The sequence below is a fragment of the Myotis myotis genome, unplaced genomic scaffold (genome assembly GCF_014108235.1).
Source record: "Myotis myotis isolate mMyoMyo1 unplaced genomic scaffold, mMyoMyo1.p scaffold_m19_p_2, whole genome shotgun sequence".
Lineage (NCBI taxonomy): Eukaryota > Metazoa > Chordata > Mammalia > Chiroptera > Vespertilionidae > Myotis > Myotis myotis.
In genome coordinates this window covers 127,420,815-127,448,235 of record NW_023416324.1, presented here as the reverse complement: position 1 = coordinate 127,448,235, position 27,421 = coordinate 127,420,815, and the positions used below count along the sequence as shown (strand labels likewise).

Genomic DNA, 27,421 nt, shown 5'->3' with positions numbered 1-27,421 from the left:
AATACCAACATTGTAAAGTAAAATAGACACAATTAATTCAGGAATTGCCTTCATGTATTGCCCAATAGTATTATTATTGTTTATGTACTTCCTCTGTTCAGAGCATTAGACCAAAACAATATGATGAGAGTTGAGATTAGATTATTATCTTAATCTAATAAGTCTGTATTATCTATATGACAACTAGACCAGTGATGGCAAACCTATGACAGGCGTGTCAGGGGTGACATGCGAGCTCATTTTTTTGGTTGATTTTTCTTTGTTAAATGGCATTTAAATATATAAAATAAATATCAAAAATATAAGTCTTTGTTTTACTATGGTTGCAAATATCAAAAAATTTCTATATGTGACAGGGCACCAGAGTTAAGTTAGGGTTTTTCAAAATGCTGACACGCTGAGCTCAAAAGGTTCGCCATCACTGCACTACACATTGATTAAGAAACCATATGCATCTTTTCCCCTCTAATTTGCATATAAGAGGTATTTATCCAATATTCATGCTAAGAGAATGTGGAATCAGAGACAATCTGAGTACTCTGTTAGAAAGTACAACACTGGATAATATTTTCTCTTCCATATATAAGCAAACAAAACACAAAGCATATGTGGGGCCTTTCCTAAAGAAGGCCATTTATTTGTAATATATTCAATCAAACTCAAGGAAGATCGCACAGAAGAAGAATGATGAATAAGGTAATATGAAAAATAAAAAACACATCATAAAGGGAAAATGAATAAAATAAGAAATATATAAGAGATAATTTTAAAAACCAACTAAAGAACCAAAATCTGACTCAGAGGTAACCAAGAGCATCTTGATGCTAGAAAGCAAAAAAAAAAAAAAAAAAGAATTGTAGGAAAAATTGCAAGCTCTTAAACATGTGGAGATAATATGAAAGAAGAATTAAAATGATTGAAAGAAGATGATCGCTATAGTGTATAGAAGGTGGGCTCAACCTCAAAAAACATCTGAAGCAGAATTAAGATAATTGGGACTATAATGATTAAAAATAAATCTTGAAATAGAAATGTACTCCATAAGAAGATTGAATGTCCTTACCACCTCATAAACAACATTAATGACCCCTCAATTGGGCAGATTCCAGAAATGCTTAGTATTTGAAGAATACATTTAAAAATGTTAGCAACATCGAAGAAGGTAATTCTCAAAATGGGAGAATTATGACTTCTTTTCACTAGTAATTGCCAGAGATACCAGAGTAAATAGCTGTAAGTCAGAGAAGAAATTTTATATTCTCAAATGTTGTTTCTTTGTGGAAACTTAGAAAATATGCTTTTTCCTACATTATGGGACTAAACAACCAAGAATATAATGAGTATTAAGAATTTAAGGTTAAAGTTTCTGTGTTATAAAAATATGACATTCAGTCCAGTTGGTGTGGCTCAGTGGTTGAACATCGACCCATGAAGCAAGAGGTCACTGGTTCCATTCATAGACAGGGAACATGCTGGGTTGTGGGCTTGATCCCCAGTAGGAGGTGTTCAGGAGGCAGCTAATCATTGATGTTCCTTTTTCATTGCTATTTCTCTCTCTCTATCCCTCTCCCTCTCTCTCTAAAAATCAATTAAAAATTTAAAAATGTATGGCATTTCTGTCATCCTTACCAAAGCACACTCCCTATTATTTAAAAAAAATAAAATAAACAAAATCAAACAGAATGAATCAGAAGGTAAGGTTTGTATACTCCCAGCTAATGGTAATCATCTTCAGTAAATCACTTAACATCTCTGACCTTGGTTTTATCCATTTATAAATAGAATAATTATAATATCTGCTTCATAGCTTTGTTGTGAGTATAAAAGAAGATAATTAATATGAAAGTGATCTTGTAACACTTTGGTTATACAAATGTAAGGAATTATTATTAATCTTTTAGGGTCTTGCAAATTCTTTAGGAGGAACATCAGTCATTTTCACATTCCTTTCTGGAAATGACCCTACTCATGGTGCATTAACACTTTTCTCAATGAATAAAGAATTGGAACAGAATAAGCATGGCACATAGAAAAACATTCCTTGTTAAGTATTTCAAATGCTAATTTTAGCATTGGTTATATAACAACAAATACTTCTTTGAACATTTGCTCCTAATAAAGCTCCAGTCTTGCAAATTACCACAGTCTTTATCTACTTGTTTCTTTAATTGGGCATATTCATTAATGATATTTTCCTACTTATAGATTTTAATTTCCTATTCCTCAGTGACTCCATCTATCAACAACAATCAGCAATTATTTTTAACTGATTATCTGAATTTTCCAGTAAAATTACTTACTTAGTGTTTTTAATTATATTTGAGAATGGAGTACTCTATATTGTATCTTCATGTATTTTTATTTTCTTCTGAAAGAAATGCTGTTCACAAAAAATTTTGAGTATATGAAAGATGTGTATGATATAGTATTTAGCAAAAAATAATGCAAATTTAGTATACAGAGGAGCTGATTTTGTCCATGTAATTCAGAAAGAAAAGAAACATACTTAAACAATAATAGTAGATATCCCTAGATATCTACTTTATTAGATAAAAGTAGATATCTTTTTTTTTCCTCTTTATTTTTCTTATCTCCCTTTATTCATTTCATAAGTTGCATAATTATAGTAAATTAGTGACCTGGTGCACAGGTTTGTGCACATTGAAAGGAAATTAATTAGAAGGAATATTTTAATATTGCTATTTGCCTGTTTTCTATAATAGAAGTGTCAACCAAATTCATGATCGACAATAGCAGGTCAAAACACACGCGTGCGATTTGTGCCAGCAAGAGCTTTATATGTATTGTGCATGCACAAGTCAACTTAGCCTTTTATAGATATAGAATAAACTTGCTTAATTATACCTGCTTTCTGATTTAGCTAAACTTTTCCAGCCCAGTGAAGAACCCCAACTTCTCTTTCAGGTAATTGTCAGCAACACAGCAGTAAATATCAACACGAAACAGATTATTATTATAGAGCATTCAGGGAGAACAAAGTATAAAATATTTAACTGCAGCAGTGTTTGATTATATTCTGTGCAGTGAGAAAACCAGAAGTCATTCTCAAGCTCCACCATTTCTTCTTTTCAGTCGGGTCAAGTTTCCAAACTTTCTAAATCTCCATTTTCTGGCTAATGAAAAGAAAATAGGATTCCACTGAGTCTCCTATCTACCTACTCCAAGACTTCTGTGAGGATCAAATGAGATGAGGCACAGGAAAATGCTTCACAGACATTTGGTTAAAGTGTAAAATGTTTGCACCTGGCTATGAAGCAAGTTGTGTTCCTGGGCTGAAGAAACTTCAAGGAGGCTAGTCGCTAGGGAGAGGAAGCTGGGTGTTGCTATGTGACATCATGACCGGGTGCCCACAGTCACTGTTTCTGGGCTGCGCAAGTCTGTGGGCTGCATTTTGCCCAATGGGGTCTCGGCAGCGTTGGCTGCGATTTGATGGGCTCTCGCTCCAAGGTGGTGGCGGGGCCTGTGTCCCACTTGGAGGAAGCTGAGTGTTGCTTTGTTGGCGCCAGGTCTGTGGTTCCATTTATTGTTAAATGGCCTATTGCTAGGGAGAGGAAGCTGGGCGTTGCTACATGACATCATTACCCAGGGCCCACAGCCATCGTTTCCAGGCTGGGATGAGCTGTGGGCGACATTTGCACCACGGAGTCTTGGCAGCTTCGGGGTGGTGGTAGGGCCTGTGTCCCATTTAGGGAAAGCCTGTGTTGCTTTGTGGGTGCCAGGTCAGTGGTGTCGTTTCTCTGTAAATGGCCTGCTCTTGCGTTGAGTGTCTGCCCCCTGGTGGCCAGTGCATGTCATAGTGACCAGTTGGATAGACACTTAGCATATTAGCCTTTAGATAGATAGATAGATAGATAGATAGATAGATAGATAGATGATAGATAGATAGATAGATAGATAGATAGATAGATAGATAGATAGATAGATAGATGTCTACTAAAAATATAATAGAGGAAGACAGAGTTCTTACAAGCCAAGTCAGAGAATGCATTGAAGAGAAAGGGAAGCCAAATAGGATAATTGTAAAAAGGGATATGGTAAGATTGCCAGAAGATACCCAGTGAAGAGGATATAGGTAGAGACAGAAAAAAAAACAATGTAAAGTTTTTTGATGAAAAGCTTTGGCATAGAAGCTGCTATTCTCCAGCTTGGTGTCTAGATTATGAAGCTATAGGAAGAACAAACTGAGAGGAGTCACAGTCAAAGCACTAGGAGGAAAGGATCATTTTGGCAGCTGCAAATTGGCAATTGATTAGAGTAGGACCATGCTCAAAGCAGGCAGAGCAGGGAGGAGTTGTGCAGTGGTCAAAATGAGAGGTGGCCATTTCACCGACCTACTTAAGTAGCTGTAAGAAATGTTTCTAAGAAGGCACAATTGACTCACTCAGAATAAATTGGAAAGATGGCAATAAATCATATGCTTCCAGAAAATAGCAACAGGGTGGGATATTAATATAAAGCTACCTTTATATAAGCAAAGATGACATTATTTCCAAAGAACTTAAATATTGTGAATATATCAGTAAATAGATATATGGAAGTTAAGTGAAATGACTCAGAGTAAGTCTTAAATAAAGAAGAATGTAACACAACCTTAGTTGATAGAACCTATTTTATGAGAAGTTAGTATATGCTATCAAATAAACACTACCTGCCAAATAGTCCCTTTTTACATATAAGAGAAAGGCTCTTGCTTATTGATCCAAAGCCATTGCTTTCCAACCAATCTCTCAGCAAGATATTATAATTATGAAGTCAACTCTGTGCTAGATATCATAGGCAATGAAAGGTATTTCTTCTTTCAAGGAACCTATATTCTTGTTAGGAAGCTCTAACAAATACAATTTAATAATTCCAAGGATATGTATTATAGTTTTGTTACTATAATGAAAACTTAAAAAGAACCCCCATAAAACATCATTAGATATACTGATAAAATAAAATCTGGCTTATTCATTTGAAGATATGCTATACTTTAGCTAAAATGAACATATCTAAATGTGTTAGTATCAATAAATCTCATAAGATGTTCTGACAGATAGGAAAAATGCAAATACCAAAGTATAAGAATACTTTATAAAAATTAGATACTATATATATTTATAACACTATACATAGCATGTGTATATTTGTGTATATAGAGTATATAAATCCATCTAGTATTTATTCACACTTTTATTGTGAAAATAAATAGAACAAAAGCATGAATGGGAAAATTAAAACTGAGAGGGAGATAAAGAGAGAGAAGGGGAGATGATAAGGAGCTGAGCCGGGAGGGGACTGGAGGAGGAGGGAAGGAAGAAAAGAGGAACTTGCAATGAATTAGCAAGAAAATGTAGGAAAGGGTGACAAGGAGGGAGGGAGCCAGGGAGGACTTAGGGAACAATGGGGAGTGACACGACACAGGACTTTAAGGATGGGAAAACTTGAAAGGAAAATAGAGGTATAAAAGAGCAGCATGAAAGGAGTGTGAAATCCATGCTCATTCCAGTAAACAGTGAGTAACCATTAGGAGTTGTTCCAAAAGAAGTAACATTAGAGAAGTTAGGTGGATGCAAAATGGTGAAGAGTCTCAGGGGGTCTATAAAATCATTTTAACGGGTTTCTTTAGTTCATTTGTCATAAACTTTCCTGACTTTATGAAATGAGGGTTTCCTACTATACTACAACTCATCTCCTTCTACCACCTATTACTTGTGCCTGGTCCACTTACCTGTGTAAAGAACTTTCAGTGTTATTTTAATTATGCAATAGTTATTTAAACAATCTTTTCAGCCCAAACCAAGAAATCTTCCTCCTTTCACTTAGTAATTCTTCAAAATCAAGTTTATTTAAGATAGTAACTCACTATCTTAACATAAATTTTGAAAAGTGGATGCTGATGAACACCACCCAGATTCCACTTCTAGCCTACGGCACTCATTCCCCAGCAACAGGTGACTCCTCTGAGCTGTTCTGGAATTGTCTCATCAAAGAAAGCAAAATCCCCAATGTCACATTAACCCTGAACTTTAAAAAAAATTCTTTAGTGTTGAGAGTTTTACAAATATAAACAACCCCCCTTCTTCCCCTATGCTCCCCACCACCCAGTATCCCTACCCCCACCCCAGGCCTTCACCACCCTATTGTCTGTGTTCATGGGCAATGCATATATGCATATACATTTTCTTCTTGCCCTTTCACCCCACCCCCCTTCCATGTGAGATTCATCAGTCTGTCCCATGTTTCCATGCCTCTGGTTTTATTTTATTCATCAGCTTATTGTGTTCATTAGATTCCACATGTAAGTGAGATCATCTGTATATATAAAAGCCCAGTGATCAGAATGGCAGAATGACAGGGATGACTGGTCGCTATGACGCGCACTGCGGGCCAAAGGGCCAGATCTGGGAACCAATTGACCCCCCCAAAACCTTCCATGGCCCCTCCCCCCAGCCAGCCCCACCCCCAATAAGCCCCCTCACCCCCTGTTTGGGGACGAGGCCGGTGGCCAACCACCCGCAGCTCCTCCCCCCCACCAGCCAACATCCCACAGCCCCTTCCCCGAGCCGGCCAAACTCCCTCAATCCCTCCCCCCTGATGGCCGGCCCCCCAATAGGCCTCGATGTCTGGACAGGCAGAGGGACCCCACTCATGCATGAATTTGTGCACCAGGCCTCTAGTATACATATATTTGTCTTTCTTTGACTGGCTTATTTCACTTATAATCTCCAGGTCCCTCCATGCTGTCTCAAAGGGTAATAGATTCTTCTTTTTTTTACAGCTGCATATTACTCCATTGTATAAATTTACCACCATTTTTTATCCATTTGTCTACTGGTGGGCACTGGAGCTGTTTCTAGGTCTTAGCTATTGTACTAGTAAATTGTGCTGCTATGAACATAGGGGTGCATATATTCTTTCTGATTGGTGTTTCAGGATTCTTAGAATATATTCCTAGAAGTGGAATCACTGGGTCAAATTGCAGTTTCATTTTTAATTTTTTGAGGAAAATCCACACTGTTTTCCATAATGGCTGCACCAGTCTGAATTCCCACCAGCAGTGTACTAGATTTTTCTCCACATCCTTGCCAGCACTTGTGTGTTAGGTGGTAACTCATTGTCATCTTAATTTGCATCACTCTGATAATTAGTGATGTTGAGCAATTTTTTCATATGTCTCTAGACCATTTGTATGTTACCTTTGGTCCTCTGACCATTTTTTAATGGATTGTTTGTCTTCCTTTTGTTGAGTTGTATGAGTTCTTTATGTATTTCAAAAATTAACCCCTTATCAGATAACCTTTTTTTTTTTTTAAATCCTCACCTGAGGATATGGAGAGAGAGAGAGAGAGAGAGAGAGAGAGAGAGAGAGAGAGAGAGAGATGAGAGAAACATCAATCAGTTGCCTCCCCTAGGCACTAGACTAGGGATTGAATCCACAACCTAGGTATGTGCCCTGACTGAGAATTGAACCTGAAACCTTTTGGTGTATGGGGCAATGCTCCAACCAACTGAACCACCTAGCCAGGGCAGAAGGGACAACTTTAAAAGTAATCCTAGCTTCATACTCCTAGAGCAGTCATCTGAGACCTTTTTTTGTGACTTCATTGCAACTTTGACTTCTAACCAATTCTGCTTTCTTTGGAAGGAAATATATGTCTCAGAGTCTTTTCCTGGGGAACTTCACCTAAAACAATAAGAACATTTTATTTCTGCCTACCTATATAAGTTCATAAATTCTATTGACTTACTTCTATTTAATAATTTATTTAATGAACAATCATTCCCAGATTTTTCTCTGGCCACATAAAATAGGTTAGTGTGAATGTTCATTGTTTGACTTACATTTAAGTGTTCATTACAAAGCCATCAAAGATTGTAACTCTTTAAGGGCAGACTTCATACATACTATAAACCCAATCTGTATGGAAGATGGGACAATGATACTACCAAATAGACAAGAATAACACAATGTGTTTGTTTTGGTTTTGATGATTGAAATCATTATTATGAATCACTACTCTGGTGCCTTGTCTATAAGTTTCTATTTTGTAGAATTTACAGTTTTATTCATAGGATTAATTATTTTACTAAGGCTGTTTTTCTGCCAATATAGGAAATAATCCTATATTATTTTTAATATTATTTTTTTTAAATGGAAAACATAACTGTGTTTTAGAGTTTTGAGAGAAAAAGATCCCCATTTATGTTCCAAACAGAAGAACACAAGTCCAATCACTATAATACTTAGCGGCTCAGTAAGGCACAGTTTGGGGATGTGGTGCTGGTAGTGGGGTATGTTTTGCAATGTTTTGTAGGTGATCCTGATAGCCACTTCCTCTTCTGCCTTGTGCGAAATTCAAACTAAAGAAAATGGCCTAAAGCATTTGCTCTGATAATATAAAATACTGTTAGCAGGACTTACATATGATATAAATCAATTTTCAAATTCTTATAAAGCAACTAGTCAGTGTGGTATAAGTAGGAGATGATGAGATTAAAATCATGTTAACAATTTTTATTGGTTAGGTACCATTTTACCGTTTGCTTTTTAATTATGTAAATATATAACTATTTAAAAATAGTCTTCTTTTAGAAATACAGATTTAATCACTAGTAATTGTCTTCCAAGGCAATATATGTAGATTAAAAGAAGATTAAAAAATTTGGTTTGAGTATAATTTATTTTAATGTATTACTTTTAAAATATCCCCAAACAACTATAAAGGGATCAAAATAAGCCTATTATGAACCATAAACTTATCAGCTGCTTCATGTAAAATATGTATAGAAAAAGCATATTCCTTGCGTTGCTGATACTGCAGTGCATCATTGAGTGAACACTGACTTCTGAATGCTTCATGTTCTTTGGTAATGAATTATTCAGAAGTTCCATACCAGAACTCTGCTAAGGTGCTAAGTTCATGTCAATGAGTTGTTTGTGATTCATACAGATGTAGTGAACAAATACCTAAGCTTTTTCTTTACATATAAGTCCAACATTTTGTATAGAATAACTGCCATCAGCACAAAAATAGATAACTTGAAAAGCAACTGCTCTGATAAAATGTATTTCTTTTTTTAAAAAAAAAGTATCTATTTTTTAAGGACACAGCTGGGAAAAATTTCAGAGTAACTTGCTGTGCAAGTTATGCTTGCAAATCTCATTAACAGTAATGGAATTTTGAATGTAACAACTAGCACATTGATTTGAACATTTTCCCAACATGTACAATTTATTTTTAGAAGAGCATTTTTTTTTCAGAGCACTAAGAGTTCAGAAAACTTGTATTTCTAGCAAGTCTGGCATTACATATGGATGATTCTTTTATAAAAATTTATAGTAATAAAAGGGTAATATGCTAATTAGACCAGTTGACCAGACATCTTCTGGTTGTCTAGTCCTCCTTCCAGACAAAACCACAGTGGTAGGGGCTGAGACAGAAGCGGTTAGGGGTGATCAGGCAGGCAGGCAGAGGAGGCTAGGGGAGATAAGGCCAGCAGGTGAGCAGTTAGGAGCCAGTGGTCCCTGATTGTGAAAGGAACATCCTCCAAGGGGTCCCAGATTGGAGAGGGTGCAGGCTGGGCTGAGGGACCACCCCTCGTGCAAGAATTTTGTGCACTAGGCCTCTAGTAAAATTATAAAACACTCAAATAGATACCACAAAAGGTGTTTCTAATATTTAATGGAACAGTAAAACACTAACCAAAGTAATTTTGGGGTCTCTTTCTCATAAGATTATGTATTAAGTTTTAAGTTTATGTATTTACTATCTGCATTTATTCACAATAAAAATGTTATCCTCATAAAAATATTTATGATACCATTTGGAGAAATTTCTTGGAAAAAAAGAGTTTGTAGTTATGTTGGTCAAAAACTAGCAAACAGACATCAAAGTAGAGAGAGGATCTGACTTATTATGCCCATGGTACTTAGTATGGTAGAGACTACTAATCATTTGCTAATACCAATCTCCCTACAATAATTTTATCTAAGTATGTGACTTCCAGAATTAAGACTATATTTCTAGATTATCTTGCAGCTAGGCATAGCCATATTACTAAATTATGGCCACTAAAATATAAGCAGAAGTGTTATGTGGCAACTTATGAAGAAACAGGATGTACAGTAAACTTCTCCTCTTTTCTACTTATCCCTTCCCCAGTGACACACTTAAACAAAAGATAATGGTGTCTACAATATTGAGAGAGATAAAAGCTAGAGAACAGTATTTTTAAGTGACCAGACATGAGTGATTTTGATTGCTTATAAAACAGCATGAATTATTTTATTGCATTGTGTGGCACTGTATTATATTGTATTTCATCATGAGTAAATGCATTTTAATATTGTGCATATTTTACTTTCCTCCTTGAATTTTAAATACTGTAACTCTATGTATTTCAGGAAAATATGGACAATGCAGAAGAGAGCTAGGCAGAAATGAACAACCTTAACAAAAGAATTAAAATAATGTCCTTTATAATCAGGTGCAATTTTCTAACAACATATTTTTTAACTTTTTAAAAAACAAAATCAGCCTCTGTTTGTGTCCCAACTCAAACAATGGATGAGAATCTGTACGAATAGTGAATAAGAGTCTGTCCTTAATAATAGCCTGAGCTATATGTTTAAATAATGTTCTTATTTTATATTATCAAAGTGGGCATTACTAGGTTTGAGTATACCATATGTGAATAAGTTGTTTTATGTTTTGTGTTCCAGCTCCACTCCAACTCCTCTCATGCTCAGGGTTATGCAGTAAAATGATTTTTTTTTTCTTTTTTTTTTTTTTTTTTAAATTAAATTACAGGAAATAACTTTAAAATGCAACAGAGAACAAAGTCACAATAAACATTCCCATTGGATTCCCTTGGGGGTGAGATTGCAGTGCTCAAGGAAGATAAATATCACAAATATATCAAAAACTTCAAATAGTTTATGCATTCACACACCGACGTGAGCCACAAACATTCCTTCACAGGGACTGTACTTATTAGCCTACCACAGAACCAGATTTTGCCATAAACTACAAAACTTTTAATACAAAATTGTTATTTATATATTTATATTTCATATACATGCCCTATCTGTGAGTTTAGAAAATAAAAGCTACACACTGTACAGACACTCTTAACTCATAGCTGTAGGCAACATTTTTGGATGGAATTCCTCCCCCAATAAAATTAATGGCATATTTTATGTACATGAAGGCTAAACTGCATGACAGTTCAGATTCCCAGATATGCATCTCCTTTTAGGGCAGGTTTATAAATTTCAAAAGGCAAGACAAATGTACACCTCAGAATCACTTTCTTAGCTACAAGAGTTGTCATGTAATTTCTGTGAAGTTTCTGATACATGCATTTATGTAATACTGGTATTGAAGGCAGTAAAGCAATATATACTTTTAATGTAGTGGCTCAATAAAGGCTTCATTGTCATTCCAATCTGATTCTTTATACAGTGATTCATAGCTTCTCTAAAAATTAAAATTCAATGGGACACTGTTAGAGAGACTCTAAATAGATTTCTTAAAATATTTCCCTGAAATATCCTTTTACATAAAACAAATTTCACTAACATTAGCTTAAGTAAAAAGGAAAGGAAAGATTTAAAAACATGGCACAAATGTGCATGATAAACTAATGCTCCTCAGCCAATTTCCATGCCTTAGGAGCCATGAACAGAATGCTTAAAACCAACCAACAATTTTCACACTCTGTGGCAGCCATCTGTGAAGCCAGTTGTACTAAACTACTTCTACAGTTGATTGTAAACTTTGGTTTATTTGTATTTGAGTTCTCATTGTACAGCAAGCATGAACAAGAGGGAGAGTGGAGTCCATGAGGAGATGAACTGTCAGTCTGTCTTTAACCGGGCATGATGAGACACCTGGTCAGTCAGGCCTGCTTTGATAGAGTTTGTTACAGACTGCCTTATGTTTTCCTCCATCAAATTATCACCCAGGGGCTTCAATACCTGTTCCCACAGTGTTTCAGCAAGCTGATCAATCATTGTTCCAATTTCTCTGAACTCCCCAGAGTATTTAACATATGCCCAAGTACAAAGAGATGTCAGTGCCAAACCCATGACCAGGTTACACAAGACGGCTATAGAGTTTAGACCGATGAAGCCAGTCAGTCCTGAGATTATATACATAGCAAACATGACTGCAAACAGTGTGGCAGGTGTACGAGCAGCATAGAAGATATTTTTGCCATCGTTGTGCTTTATGAAATTTGCATAGGTTTCTTCGATTTCAGCTTCAAGCTGGTCCTGATAACGACGGCAGAAATCATCTCCACCCATTTTTTTAATTGAACGAAACTGTTTAATTGCCACTTCCTTGAGATCCAGATGTTTTCGTTCCAGATCTGAAGGTGCAATGTAAGGCTTGTCTCCACCACATACCTGTTCCATATTTCTGCAATAAATCTCTCTTGCTCCTGCTACTGCAGCAAGATTATTAGCTTCAGCTGTTGCCTGAAGCATGGACTTTGGATGTGGAAGTTCCTCTCCTTGATAAATTTTAATGTAAGCCTTAAAATATTCTACAAGATCCCTGCAAGTGACTTTAGATCCACTTATCTCTTTTTCCACCAAATTCTCAGGGGCAAGCAGCAATGGCACCAGATTTCGAAGCTCTCGTTTAAAGTCTTCATCAATGTCTTTCAATCTCCCATCAAAACTAGGATTAGTTGCAACTTTAAGACCAGGATGTGGTAAAAGGAAGCAACCAAGATTTGAGAAACAATTGTGAATGTGCTTCCTTACATTCTGTAGCTCTTCATGCTGATTTTGCTTTACCTGCAATCTCTTTTCAAGGAATTGTTTTCCACCTTCCAAACCATATGAATGTTCATAAGGGTAACTCCAATCTCGAATCAAAAACATTAATGTCTGAAATGGTTTCTGGTAGATTTCTTCCATTGCAAGCCTGCCATACTCTGTAAATAATTGCAAGTGCTGAAGATCATCTTCTTGAATATTCTGAGACAAATTATATACCTGGACTGAGCTAGTCATAGTGCTCAGAGCAAACACTGTTGCACAGTCTTTGATTGTTGACTGGCTATCGAAGGCACCCTGAGTATCCATTAGCAGCACAGCCACTTTTGTTCCATCAGGTCTGTCAATCACAAACACTTCATTCCAGACTTGTATGCCTGTTGTTTCTCTTTCACAACCACCTCGCCATGTAAAGCCAGTCAATGGTTCGTTGTTTCCACCAATCCAACTTTGATGATCCTTGTTATACATATATCTAAGCATGAAGTCCAGTAGAAATGATTTCCCTTTACGAAAAGCTCCTGCCACGGATACTACCACTATGTTAAGATCACGAATGTGCTCCTGTAGCAATATCTGCTCCAAAGCTGCTTCATCAAGCTCAAAGTTATGGTCATCTTCATGAGCAAGAACAATCTGTACTGGACATGGTTTCTTCATAACCTCATCAGAGTTTACTAGGTTCTCATCTTCATAATCCTCACCTAGCGAGGTCGTGGACGAGACGTGGTTAACCTCGGTGCCGGGGTCGCTGGTCCGCCGTCGGCGCCGCAGCTCCAGGTGCGGCTGCTGCCTCCGCGCCACCTCCTCCCCCTCCGCCATCTTGTACCGATTTAAAATTAACTCCCCACTCAAAAATGATTTTTATATTATTTCTCTTTTTTGCAAAATAAAGAATCATGTGGGCAAATTTTTCAACAGTCGAGAAAGATCACTGAGACTTTTAGTGCAGAGAAAAAAATAAAATAAAATAAAATGAGGAATTCATGTGAGATTGACAAACTCAAGTGAAATTGGAAATATAGCCAAAGAGATTATTCCTAGATGAGATTACTGCTACAATAAAAATCTCACTTGTACTTAGTAATGTTTGTTTTTAAATTTAATGGATTATATACTTAAACTTCTGTTTAAAATAATACCAAACTAAACATTGAACCATCAGAAACATGCAGAGATGAGACAGTCTGCTGGAAATAGAAAACAAGGTGTTTATAAATTTGCCTGTTTAAGAAGGAAACATTTAATATTTTAAAGTATCTTAAAGTCCAGATAATGGTCAAAGCATCTTTTACTAATCATGATGAACATCTAAATATTTTATGAACAAACATGTTCTAAATGGTGGGGGGCAGAGATGCTAGTCATGTTTCTGTTTAAATTTATAATTACCACCAACAAATACTTTGCGTCTCCTCTGAGCATGGCAGTACGGTAATAATGATCAGCTCACTGACCGCCATCTAGATGTCCAATGCTAAATTAAGTTTCTCTGATTTATGTTCATTGCTTTATTTGTGCCTTGGCTCATCTGTTCTTACAAGCTGCTCTGTTGTGCTCCTACCAGCAAATTATGTGACAGTACCAACCTGGTGCTAATTTACTGAACTCTGTGCTACCAACAAAACACTTCTTAGTTTATATATATCCCTTCCCATTATTATTTTTTTCCTACCTCTCTTTGTCTCTAAGTGAACACTGCCAAGTCAATAATATATCTGGAGTAATTAAAAAACAAATAAAGCAACTCATCTTTACACTTTTCCATCTGTTGGTCTATGTTAGTTTACATCCTTTCCATACCCTTGTGAAATCTATAAAATTTCCACTTAGTTACTAAATTCAGTTGGCCTAGATCCTCTAGTTCCTAGAAAACCTTTAAAAAATATAAATTTGAATAAGTCACTTATTAATTAATGACTCTTCAATGGATCATAAAAATTAAATTTAAAAATCCTCTTTTAGTATCTAAATCACCTCAGCTACTAATCTCATTTCCCATTCTCAGTACCATACAATTATTCCATAAGAAAACTTGAAGTCCCCTGGATTTACAACACTATGTCCCTCCCCAATGCATTTGTGTGCACTAGCCCTTTCTTTCGGAATATGGCTCAACTTCTATCAAGCCTTTGTCACTCCTACTCAAGCCCTTAATCCAGTTTATGAAAATGTCTCTACTTATGTACCTATAGCATCCAGTGATTATAAATACCTAAACTTTATCATACTTTCTTTAAATTATTCATTTACTTATCTCTCTCCCTGACCAGATTATGCTTCATGAAACCAGGATCAAGTTCTTTGTACCTTTTCAATAACAAATTCCTGAAATATTTGAACCATGTTTATTTATTCCTATAACTCAAGAACTTAACACAATTTGCTTTTCATGTAGTAGGTGCTCAATAAAGTTATTTGAATGTATGAATAAATAGAAGGATAAGCAAATATGCATTTGTAAGGCAAACTCTTAACTTTAGTCCCTTTCTTATAATCTTCCAAGATATTACAAATGTTAATTTTTATAATTGTTGTAATATTTAAGTTCAAGTACATGGTAAATTTTATTAGTGCAAACTTTCCTTTGTTTAATATTAATATTTTATGAGGAGATAAACATCAAATATTAAGTTATTTCAAATTCAAATAAAGTTTTCTCCTGAACTTGGACAATCCAAACAGAGATCCATAAATTATCTGAAATGTCCACTTCTCTGTGCCAAATAGTCATATATTTTTATTAAAACCATGCTATTCTACTCTACCTACTGCACAGGGAGATTCCACTCTATAGACTTTTTCTGTACTTTAAATATTCAGCTTTTGGTAATAACCCAATCAAAAGTTCTCAAAATAAGAATTAAATAAGTTGAAAATAAAATAGCAATCCATTTACACAACATCAATATTGTCCAAATAGATCAAAACAAAAGAATAAAAAACTAGTAATATAATATTACTATCTATGCTGAGATAATTTCAAAGATGACAGATCATCATTCTGATAGTTTTCATATATGTCTATATTTCTGAAAAATAAATATAAGACAAAAGTAAATGTTAAGATCAACATATCAAGCTATTGCTACATGATCTTCTACAAATGACATTCTTGGCTTAAATACAATATGAAATAGAGGTATTGTGACCAAGGTAGTTGAATATCTTAATTATATATCTGTTTGATATATAACATCTTCAAATATATATCCTATATAATAAAGACATAATATGCAAATTGACCCTCACTCCATCATGCCATCACAAGATGGCTGTGCCAACAGCCAAGGCAGGGTTCCCGTAATGAGCTGTAATGAGCAATCAGCAGGGACCTGAGACTGTGTGGTGCCTGGCCAGGGCGGGGGACCTAAGACTGCTCCCCCTCCCCCCAGTGGGGCTTGACGGGGGACCTCAGACTGTGCCTCCCACTCTGGTGCCAGGCCGGGGGACCTCAGCCCAGGCCCCCGGCCAAGCACTGGGCTGGGGAACCTGAGGTTGTGCCCCTCACCTGGCAGGGATTGATGGGGGTGGGGCTGGCCAGGTCTGGATCTTGCCCAATGCGGGTGGGGCCAACCGGGTCTGGGGCTCGTACAATTTTGAGGAGCATGCGGGTGGGCAGGGACTTGACTCTGGGTCCCACAGTGTGCCCCAGACTCTGACAGGAGGGAGGATTTTCATATACATTTTACTAATTTTCTTTCATCTCTGACACTTCCTATTATAGAGAAAGGGCAAATAACAATATTAAAATATTTCCTATAATTAATTCCCTTTTAATGTGCATGGATTTCATGCACTGGGCCACTAGTGTGTGTGTGTGATATATATATATATATATATATATATATATATATATATATATATTAACAAATGTGTAATTTAGAAATAACTCATTGTTTCTTACTGACAAACCAATGAGTATAATAACATACCTTTCTGTTTTTCACTCATTAAGAACATTTCATTGACATTTATTTTTAAAGAAAAAAAATCATTTATATCCATAAATGTATGTCACTTCAAAATAAGAAATTGAAGGACCCATGAAAAAAAATTCATCTTTCTACCTTTAGAGTTTTCAGATTTTATAAAAATTAATCAATTTCTTAAAAGTAGACATAAACAAAAAACACCACATGCTGAGTTGAGACAGATTTCTAGTTTATTCAATTATTGTGATAAATTAACAGTTCCTTTTAAAGGTTGAGGAAAAATAATTTTCTAATTTTAAAACAAAGTTTAAAATCACATTAACTTCATTTTGAAGTAAATGGGTGCTTAGTATTGTCAGTTTATTCTGCAAACACATTGAATATTTCTGGAAAAAAGAACACTATTAGAACCCAGAAACACACTTTGTGTGGCTTTCAATAAAAATAATTATAATAGAGATTTACTAAACTATTTGCTCTCACTAATATTTAGTGACCAAATCTAACACTCCAGGCTTTACTCTCTGTTTCCGTAATTGCCTCAAGTTCTACAGTGTTCTTGGTGTGTTGTTATTATCTTATTTTCTTAATTAAAAGCAGTGCTTTAGGGGAATACTCCAAAGGCTCATAGTGAGCATCTATTGCTTTCTGTTTGGTCTAGCATGTTATACTTTCATGAACTTACTTTCTTTCAAGGGGGTAGCAACAGCCAATCAGTTGGTTCTGATTTTCATCTTCATAAAGGTGAACACAAAACTAATTGCTGGCTACTCAAAGAACACAGTCCCCTTTAAAATTGTGATGAATGTAGAAAAGATGCATGACCTAAACTGGCCAAGGTGGGGTGGGAAATATATATATATAAGAGAGAGAGAGAGAGAGACTTTTTCTCATTCCGACACTGGGAGAGTCAATAGTCATGTAGGTTAAAAAAGATTTGGAACTATTCAAATCTATTCCTGCATATACTGTGGTCAAAGAGCATCTAAGAACAAAGCTAAGTTAGAAAAAAGTGAAGCCAAAAGTTGATGAGAAAGAGACATAATGATGATGATATTATTCGAACACTTTCAATCAATAATGTCTAAAGCCAGCTTCACTCTAGGTTTTACAGAAATTACATCCATAAATCCTTTCCTATGTTGTTGCTGTGACCTAGGGAAGGCTGTCCCAAATATTCCACAATGGTACATTAATTAATTTGAATTAAAGTTACTTGACAAGCAGCTTGTATAAGGAGGGCAAGTTGATCCTCCATTGCCTTCTTGAATGCAGGAAATTAATCTCCCCTGTAGAATGTGGTCTCCTTGCTGCAAGGGGACTAAGAGAGACATCCTTATCACTGCAATTACGAAATCCAGGGATGAAAAGTTTCCATTAAGACAACAACAACAAAACCTTGTTACTGTTTTACTTATTTACTACTCAAGCACAAATTTTGTTTAGATTCCTTACTAATGAGAACCCAAGCCTTTGTCTTTGTCCTGTCAATTATTCACATATTTATTTTTTCTTTGTCAAAAAAGTATAAAAAGGTAGCTGGTTCATCATTTATTTATTGAAGCATCATTTATGATCTTTCATGTGCACATGTTAAATTGTTTTCTCTCCTGTTAATCTGGTCTTATGTCAATTTTATTATTAGTCCTGTTAGTGGTGAAATGGCACCAGAATGTTATCAGCAATTGGACTTTGATTGAGCAATTTTGGTACTTGAGTTCAGGCTAAGAAATAATTCAGAGCCAAGACTCAAATACAACCAAAAGTTTATTTAGAAAGTCACAGAGGTAGAAGAAGTGAGCTATGGGAGAAGTGAGCCAGCTGGGCTGTGTGGGCTTAGGAAACAAGTTAAGAGAGGCTAAAGAAGGGCTCTTGGAGTTAAAAGAAAAAAAGAAAGGCAAGGATATAAGCACCTGGGGGAAGGAGATGGGGAAAGGCTTGGGCATGTTTCAGAGAAAACAGAAACTGCAAAAAGAAGGGGGGGGGAAAGGAGGGGGGGGGGAAAGAGAGAGAGAGAGAGAGAGAGAGAGAGAGAGAGAGAGAGAGAGAGAGAGAGAGAGAGAGAGAGAGAGAAACATCCATGTAAGAGAGAAACAGTGATAAGCTTCCTCCTGCACACCCCCTACTGGGGATTAAGCCTGCAACCTGGGCATGTGGCCTGACCAGGAATCAGTTTGGTGACCTTTTGGTGCATGGGAGGATGCTCAACCAACTGAGCCACAGAGGCCAGGGCTCCAGATTATTTTTTATATTTAATGTCTAAATGATTAACTTCTTCTGAAAATTATTTTTGTGACCATAACTCTACATTTACATGATAAAACTTTTTTATTTACTTACAAAATAAAAACAAAACAAAACAAACAAACAAACAAAAGCACCCTTTCTCTTCCACAGCTGGGACAATCTGGTTATTAGTGTTTGAGATTGGACAGTAATACGAGTGCCTTACAAGACTGGAGACAAAAGAAAGAAAGCTCTTCTCTCCAAATGGTGCTTTGTCTTTACTCCTCCTGGGTAACAACTTAAAAATATAACTATTTAATGTAGGCAAATCCAAATCCCATATATCAATGGACTTGAGAACAGCCTAAATGACTTTGTTATCACAATCACACACAGACACACACACACACACACACACACACACACCGGGAGATGAGAGGGATTAAAGTTTTTCTCTGAAGACTATCTTCTACTTACCTGCACCCCTCACTCTACCCTCTCCTTCTGATTCTGTCTTGGTAGGCTGATTTACAGGATGAGCTTCTTACTCTGGCTTTTGTTTAAGTTAGAATAATGCACAGCCCTTTCAGGAGATCAAAGGAAGGAAGAAGAGAGAGTCAGAATCACTTCCTGTAGGTTCGCAGCAGGCTGGCTAGGTCTCACCTTTGAAGATGGACCTTTCTACACTGTTCTCCCTTATCTTGGAAATTGTCATCTCCTCTGCATCTTCAGGCTGAAGATTAGTAACAGCTTCCCTGTTACCCACCATAGAGTTGCACGCTGTCTATTATGGTTTTCCAACACCCTGCTCATGTCTTTGGCAACAATGTCTTTCTTAACTTCGCTTCAAATCATCCTAAATTGAGTCTTTCTTCCTTAGGACTCTGATTCATTTCACCTAAACATTATTTCTCAGAACAGTTACTGTGGATAATAGTCCTTATAAAGACCCTACATGTTTACCAAATGAACTAATTTTAGTGCTGGTTCTGAATACTTACAAACGTCACCTGACACAATCCTTACAAACAGAATAATAAAAGCAGGCAGAATTTAATATGGATTTAGTCATGAGCATATGCCTTAATAATTGCAAGGGTTAGCTGTCAAGTTTTTAATGGATCCTTTAAGAAATGTATTAAGTGGTTAGTTGTGGATTATGAATAGCAAACGGATACGTCAGGTTTACACTAAAATTTTGTGTGCCAGAATCAAATCAAAAAGTGCTACAATATTTCAAACAACTTAAATAAATGTGAAAATGTGCTCTGGGGAAATCACCTTAAATTTCTCAAGTGTCTTTGGTGATGGCAAGACTCTGATGTCAAAGATATATATATGAGAACTTTGAATAAACTTCCATAAAATAGGAAAACAAAAATAAAGTACCATTTCTCAATAAATGGATTTTATAAAGTACTAGTAGCCGGGTTCATGAATTTCATGCACATTAAAAGGGAATCAATTGTCCTAACCGGTTTGGCTCAGTGGATAGAGCATTGGCCTGCGGACTCAAGGGTCCCGGGTTTGATTCTGGTCAAGGGTATGTACCTTGGTTACGGGCACATCCCCAGTGGGGAGTGTGGAGGAGGCAGTTGATCAATGTTTCTCTCTCATCGATGTTTCTAACTCTCTATCCCTCTCCCTTCCTCTCTGTAAAAAATCAATAAAATATATTTTTTTAAAAAGGGATTAATTTGTGGAGATATTTTAATATTGCTATTTGCCCTTTATAATAGAAGTGTGAGAGATGAAAGGAAATTAGTAAAATGTATATGAAAATAATATATAAATTTATTAATAAATAAACAGTAACAAAAGGATATAACAGCAACAGAGGCATGATATAAAAACGACAAAAACATGATATGAAAACAACAAAAACATGATATGAAAACAACAGTGATGTAAACAATGACTGATAACATGATTAATCTTATTCTAATATCTCCCTGTACACCATATTAAGAGTGAAAAGACTTTCAGAGTGCTTGACTAATTTCCCTTGTGATGAAGTATTTAGGACTTTAACTGTAATGTCACATGCTCTTCAAACTCAAGAGAAAGTAACATATAACTGACCATGTGTGAAAACGGGTTCAGGTGGGAATATGCCTACGCTGTCTAGAGTTTGTCCTTGTGATTTATTAATAGTCATCACAAATGCTGGCATCACGGGAAACCGTCATCGAATCAATTTAAATTGGAGGCCAGTGTCAGATGGGGACAAATTAATTCTTGGAATCAGAACAGCCTCTCCCTCTGCAGATCCCATTAATAGCTCAGCTTAGATAATGTTAGGTCGTAATCTTTTTATAATAAATCTGGTACCATTACAAAGACCCCATTTACTATTGAGATTTCTCAATAGCATGATGATTGCACCCACTTTCAATTTTAATTTATGACATGGCATTCCCAAAGGAGTAATACTATTAAGAAATTCGATGGGAAAATTTTCCTTTTCAGCATCATCTGTGGAATCAATCAATGAATCATCACTCAAATATGTGTGAAAATCTCCATCAAATATATCCAAAATTTCTTCATTTAATTTTTGAACATGTTCATTTTTTCGACAAAGAATTTCATGTTTAGATATATTTTTAATATTATCTATAGATATAGTATTTCTAAAGGTAGCTTCAATAATAGATCCATTACAAATCATTTCACAGGGGATTTCAATAATATCCATTCCTAAATGAAAACTGCTATCAACTTTGCCATCTCCAAGTTTTACTAACCATCCACTATAAACAGAATCCTCTGATCTCATATTTGTTGTAAGAGACAACTTTCTGAAACAACCCCAAACATTGCAGTACTTTAAACTCGTTTGTACTATGGCTGATCACATAGCATGCGATACAATTCTGAGACATTGTTGAAAATCCCCTCCAAGAAGAAGAACATTCCCACCAAATACAACATTCAAATTCATAATTTCTCTTAGTAATCTGTCCATGGCGTTTATAGCATGACTGGATGCCGTGGTGCATTCATCAATAATGAGAAGTTGGGCCTTTTTAATAGTTTTAGCAACTTCACTCTTTATATTGAGTCTAGAAATTGAAGTTTCATTTAACAGAATTGGTAATTTATATTGGGAATGAAAGGTGCTTCCGCAGAGAAGTAAATTTGCAGCAATTCCTGTAGATGCTGTGGGTAAAACAGTACCACCACGACCTCTAATATAATGTATTAAAACTTTATACAGATATGCAAGTGAATTGAATTCCTAGCTGGCAGGCCCCTGACAGCAAGCTGGCCACATGTCATTTCCATGAGAAATGGGGCTCCCTCCTCCCTCCTGTCAGGGTCTGGGGTGCAGGTGAATGGGCTTCCTGGCTGGCAGGCCACTGACAGCAAGCTATCCAACAGCAGATTCTGTGAGGAATGGGGCTGCCTCCTCCTTACTGTCAGGGTCTGGTTTGAAGGCTGGCCACGCCCCCTGTTGGGGTAGACCCAGAGTTATACCACACAGTGGCCTCCACCTCAGCAACCCAGGACTGACTGCTGTTGGGAGCTCCTGGGACTCCGAGGGTGGGTTCTTCCCTCAGGCCTCGTGGGAAACAGCTCGGGGAGGGCTCAGCCCTTGGCAAGGCAACCCACGACTCAGCACTTCCACGCTCTGCTCTGAGGGTGGGTTCCTGCCTGAAACCTCACCCTCCAGGAAACAGCTGGGGGAGGGCGCAGCCATGTCCAAGACGACCCCTGAAGGACTGACTTCCTTCTGGTTGGTCGTGCTTCTGGCCATGATGTTACACCTAGGGTTTTTATATAAGTAGATACTAATTCAAATATATGCATTATTAAATTGATAAGTATTGCCAGATGACATCTAACCATGCCAAGAATATCTTTAAGAATTTAACTTTTCAGAATCCTGAAAACAGTGGAAAAATATTATCCATTGGAAAAATGAAATGCAATTTACCATTGGTTCACTTTATGATCAGGCAAATGTAGTCCTTCTCCTCCTCAAGCATAATTTCTCAGTGACTTTTAGACTCATTGACTAGGATTAGTGGTTAGAGTTAGAGGTTAGGGTTGGGAGTTAGGGTGAGGGAGAAGGTTCAGGTGAGGGTTAGTGTGAGGGTTAGGTTTAAGGTTATGGTTAGGGTGAGGGTTAGGGTTAGGATGAGGGTTAGAGTGAGGGTGAGGTGAGGGTCAGGGTGAGGGTGAGGGTTAGGGTTAGGGTTAGATGCCCTTCCACAACCACTGCCACTGCCTCCTTCTTGCTTTAGCTCCAAAGTTTCTCCCCAGCTGACTGACTCCACCTTTAACCTACATTCTTTTATTCCTCTTCACAAGTCTCCTGATTAATTACTCTTTAAAAAGATCTATTGCACTTATTTTTGTTAATGTTGAATTCTTTTCTTCTTTGAATTCCAAATTCAATACTTATGACTAATTTGGTAATGAGTCTCCTCACAAATAAAGTTATGAGTATTTACTTCACATGAATCAAGTTCTTACTAATTTTTTAAAAATTTAAGATGTGGTAAAAATGTCGCATTTGAAATTATATTTAGCCTCTATGGGTAAGCACAATGAGAGCATGGAGGAGCCTAGCTTAGTATATTTAGTTGATAAAATAATACTCCAACTTTTTTCCCTCAGTGCCAGAGCAACATCAGATGTCTGAAATTCTAATTATCTTCACCATGGCATTTGACAATTTTTCAACCTTAAAATAGGTTAGTAAAACCCCAAAATCGGTTTAATAAAATATAAAACTGTCCAGCTGGAAATATATAGTTCTTACAACTGGTAAAAAAAAAAAAATAGAAATGCTTTTCTCATCCTATCTTTCAAATATATTACAAATGTATGTAAAGGTCATAAAATTGAATATTAAGTAGATTTGCCATAATGCCTGATACTGTAACTCAAATTATTCTTCAATGAATCACAGACTATTCAACTACTGTAAGAAATCAAGAGGAAAGGGAGTGTGTTCAGCCTGGAGAGCAGCAACAATTCAGCTTCCTTTTCAAGTTTCCAAAAGCAGGATTAAAGACAGAGGATAAGTAGGGAATTTGAGAAAGGCTGGGGGATGACCTCAGAGAATTAAGTAGCAGAGGAGATACTATTCACATTTCAGAAAATGTTAACCTCATTCAAGATGAAAACACATCCTGAAAGATGTGGAGTTGGTGCAAAAATTACTAGACATTTTCAGCAAAATGAAAATGTATGATCAAGGCTGAACTCAGTACTAAGTGGAAGAGGAATATAAAAAGTATCTTAAAATAGTTCAACAAATTTCTCCCAATATAGCTTTAATAGTGCTTACAGCTCATATCTCATGGAGAATGGCAAGAGCAGTGTATGGGGGAAAATATCACCTTACAGGATCAGTGCTTGCCCTTCTGATTACTTTTAAATAAAAAAGGGAACATTGTATCCTACTAAAACAAAAGAAATGAATGCCATTAAGAAATAAACAAACAACAGCAACAGCAATAAAAAACATATCAAATGTATCTCAACATCCTACTTAAAGACATAAAAATTATATAAGTAGAAGTAAGTATTAGCACTTGAAACTGAAAACAAAAGGTAGAATCATGACACATTTATTTTATTTCAATTCCAAGTGGATTCCTGTTTATCTGCATATAAAACTAGTCTGGGGTCAGTGACTATGGTTTTTTACTGCATATATCTTCTCTTCTGTACCTAGTCAAGCAATATAAATATTGAACGTCCCTGCCAGCACTTTTTTCTATGTAATTTTCCACAAAATGGTCTAAGTTACAGATATATACTAAATTGTATCTATTTTAAAGCAAGTGACACTTTCTTTTAATATTGGCAGTTTACCACAAAATTGATGTGCACTTCATTAGATCATTTAATAATGTGAAGATAACGAGAAAATATTAGATTACACCAGAAAAGTGATGTCACAGAAGAATTATCACACAAATTATTTTCATAGCAACGAGTACCATAACAATTTTTCTTCACGGGTTGTCATAAAGATGAAATAAAATAATGGGCGAAAGCTCTCAGAAATGCATCTACACTTAGTAAGTGCTCAATAAGTTAGCTGTTATCATTTTCATTGTTGCTATTATTAGTTTTATATTTATAGCACGTTTTGGGCTGCCTTCACCCATGTGTGACTCTTACATATTTTCATAAGCCACTTATTCGGAAGACATTAAGTGAATACCTATGGATTATTAGGCAATGTATTAGACTAGTAAAGTGGTTTTTTTTTTGTTTTTTTTTTTTACTTTTAAATTTTTTTTATTGATTTTTAGAGAGAGAGAGATGAAGGGAGAGAAAGAGTGAGAAACATTGATGTGAGAGCAATACATAGCTCACCTGCTTCCTGCACTTCCCCCTTGCTGAGATCTAGCCTTAAACATGGGCCTGTGACCTGACAGGGAAATGAACCAGCAACCTTCTGGCACATGGAGGAGGCCCAGCCAGCTGAACCACACAGGCCAGGGCACTGGTAAAGTTCCTTGCAGTTTGTAAAGATAGAAAGGGACATCTAAACTAAGACAATTACGTGTGGCAAGTGCTGTGAAAGAGGAAGGACTGGGCCCCATGACCACATGTAAAGGAAAGCCATGCGAGTGTGATGGGATGAGGGCAGCTGTGGAAAAGGTGAATGACCAGGCAGGGAAGGCTTTTCAGATCAAATGAAACAGCCATATGCCCTATGACTAACACGATCACTCGCTCAGTTTTCTTCATCTCATTTGCCTCTAGAGCCCTGATATTAGACTCAGATAAGCGGGCATTCAGCTGGAATAGATACAGACTGAGTCCGTGCACAAGCACAGATACCCATCAGAAACCTGGGTAGAGAAATAAATTGACTAGAAAGGAGAGACAAGGGCAATTTAGGCTCTTTTTTTTCTGCTTCAGTATTTTTATTTTGTTTGCAATGCTACATGCTTATTTTTTTAATAGCTGTCTAGACATAAATGAGATAAAGCTGGTTAAAATAATGTAAATGAACTTTTTAGTGCTTTTATTTTTAAAGCTAACAATATTTTGATCTATTAGGAGCAGTATGACACGCAAAAGGCTCTGATGTGTAAGAAGAGAAATGTTTCTGAAGAGTTTATAGAGAAAAATATCTACATAAATAATCCTCTTTTCCACTAATGGAGTTATATTTTGACAGAAAAATAAAAAACTTTCAATTTATAAAACAATTTCATGCACATAAATTTTAAAAAAATGCATTGAAAAGATATTTTATAATATAGTAAGATGTTAAAAAATAACCATAGTCCTTTGATTCAAATGCCATTACAGCTTACTGAGGAAATTCATTTATATCAAATATTTTTAAAATATATTAAAACATGAAAATTGAACTGGAGCGTGTGGTCTTTCCTCTGGGCAGGATGCAAAGGTGAATTCCCAGGTTCTTGTCCCGATGGATTCTAAGAATGAAGCCACAGACAAAAGGTGATAGGTGAAAAGTACAGGAACTTTATTGCAAGCAGACACGACCTCTAAAACCTAATTCTAAATTCTAGGCCTAAGACTGTCCCTCCTGGGTGAACAGAGGGGCCCCTGAGAAGGGTGACCACTGCTTTGTTTGCCTTGAGGCATTAAATAGGCTGCAGTTCTTTGTCTGAACCTGACCCCTTCTTATTGGTCATTCTGCTGCACAGAACTAGTTCTCAAAGCTCAAAGCCCACGTGGTGTCTCCCATGTTCTCTCCCCCTTATCCTGTTGGTTAGAGTCACTTTTGATTTATCTTATAGCTCTCCCAGTTGTGTTGGCAGAGAAGGCCTTATCTGATGGCCCTCCCAGCTACTCAGGTCAGGGCTGCTTTTGGCCTAATTTATGGTCACTTTAATTGCTCAGGCCTGGGATACCCCTGTCTTTGGTTTATGGCTGTCTTAATTGCAAAGGCCAGCTATCGTTCTATTTGCCTGTGGAATTTCTTTATTCCCCATACAAGTAAGATAAACACCCTGGCATCTTCAAGTGAAGCAGGAATTTTGGGGGAACATAGGCAGGCTTAGGGATTTTTTAGAATCTGGGTCCATGGGAAAGGGAGGGGCTGCAGACTGGGAGAAGGTACATTTCCATAACACAAGGAAGCCAGGTGCAGTTATATCTCCATAAGACAAGGGAGCAGCAACAGTTGCGTTTACATAAGACAAGGCAACTGGAAGTAGCCAGGAAAGGTCTATATTTACAAAATAAAGAGAAGGAAGCCCTTCATTCAGATGGAAAAGAAGAAAGCCCAGAGGAATGGAAGGACTATGAGGAAGGAGGGCCTTAGGAATCACTATAGTGACCAATTTGAAAGGGAATATTGACCAATCAGAGGGGATATCAGGACACAGGAACTGCAGCCTTTATAAGTCCTAGACAAAAAGAACTCAGTGGGACCCTTTCGCCCCTCCCTACTTGGTATTCTGTTCGATGGGATCTTCCCCCTCCCTATATGGGAGTCAGTTCTGTGGGACTCTTC

The 27,421-nt window shown here is 36.6% G+C and overlaps 2 protein-coding genes across 6 annotated transcripts in view; both read right to left on the bottom strand.

The window, feature by feature from the left end:
- CADM2 (cell adhesion molecule 2) overlaps positions 1-27,421 on the bottom strand; it is a 1,212,655-nt gene that overhangs the window by 315,033 nt on the left and 870,201 nt on the right. The window lies entirely within an intron of this gene.
- On the bottom strand, positions 11,025-13,631 carry LOC118676186 (atlastin-2). 3 transcript variants are annotated; one of them, XM_036349666.1, is made up of 2 exons: positions 13,118-13,631; positions 11,025-13,012 (listed from the first exon to the last, which is right to left on the bottom strand). In XM_036349666.1, exons 1-2 carry the CDS (start codon positions 13,613-13,615, stop codon positions 11,864-11,866), a joined length of 1,647 nt encoding a protein of 548 aa, XP_036205559.1. In that variant the 5' UTR covers positions 13,616-13,631; the 3' UTR covers positions 11,025-11,863. The 3 variants fall into 3 exon arrangements, with proteins under 3 accessions (XP_036205559.1, XP_036205560.1, XP_036205558.1); XM_036349667.1 differs by having other exon boundaries at positions 11,025-13,252; positions 13,498-13,622; XM_036349665.1 differs by having other exon boundaries at positions 11,025-13,631.

Coding starts and splice junctions, on each gene's coding strand:
- LOC118676186 (XM_036349665.1), bottom strand. CDS start 13,615: ATGGCGGAGGGGGAGGAGGTGGCGCGGAGGCAGCAGCCGCACCTGGAG.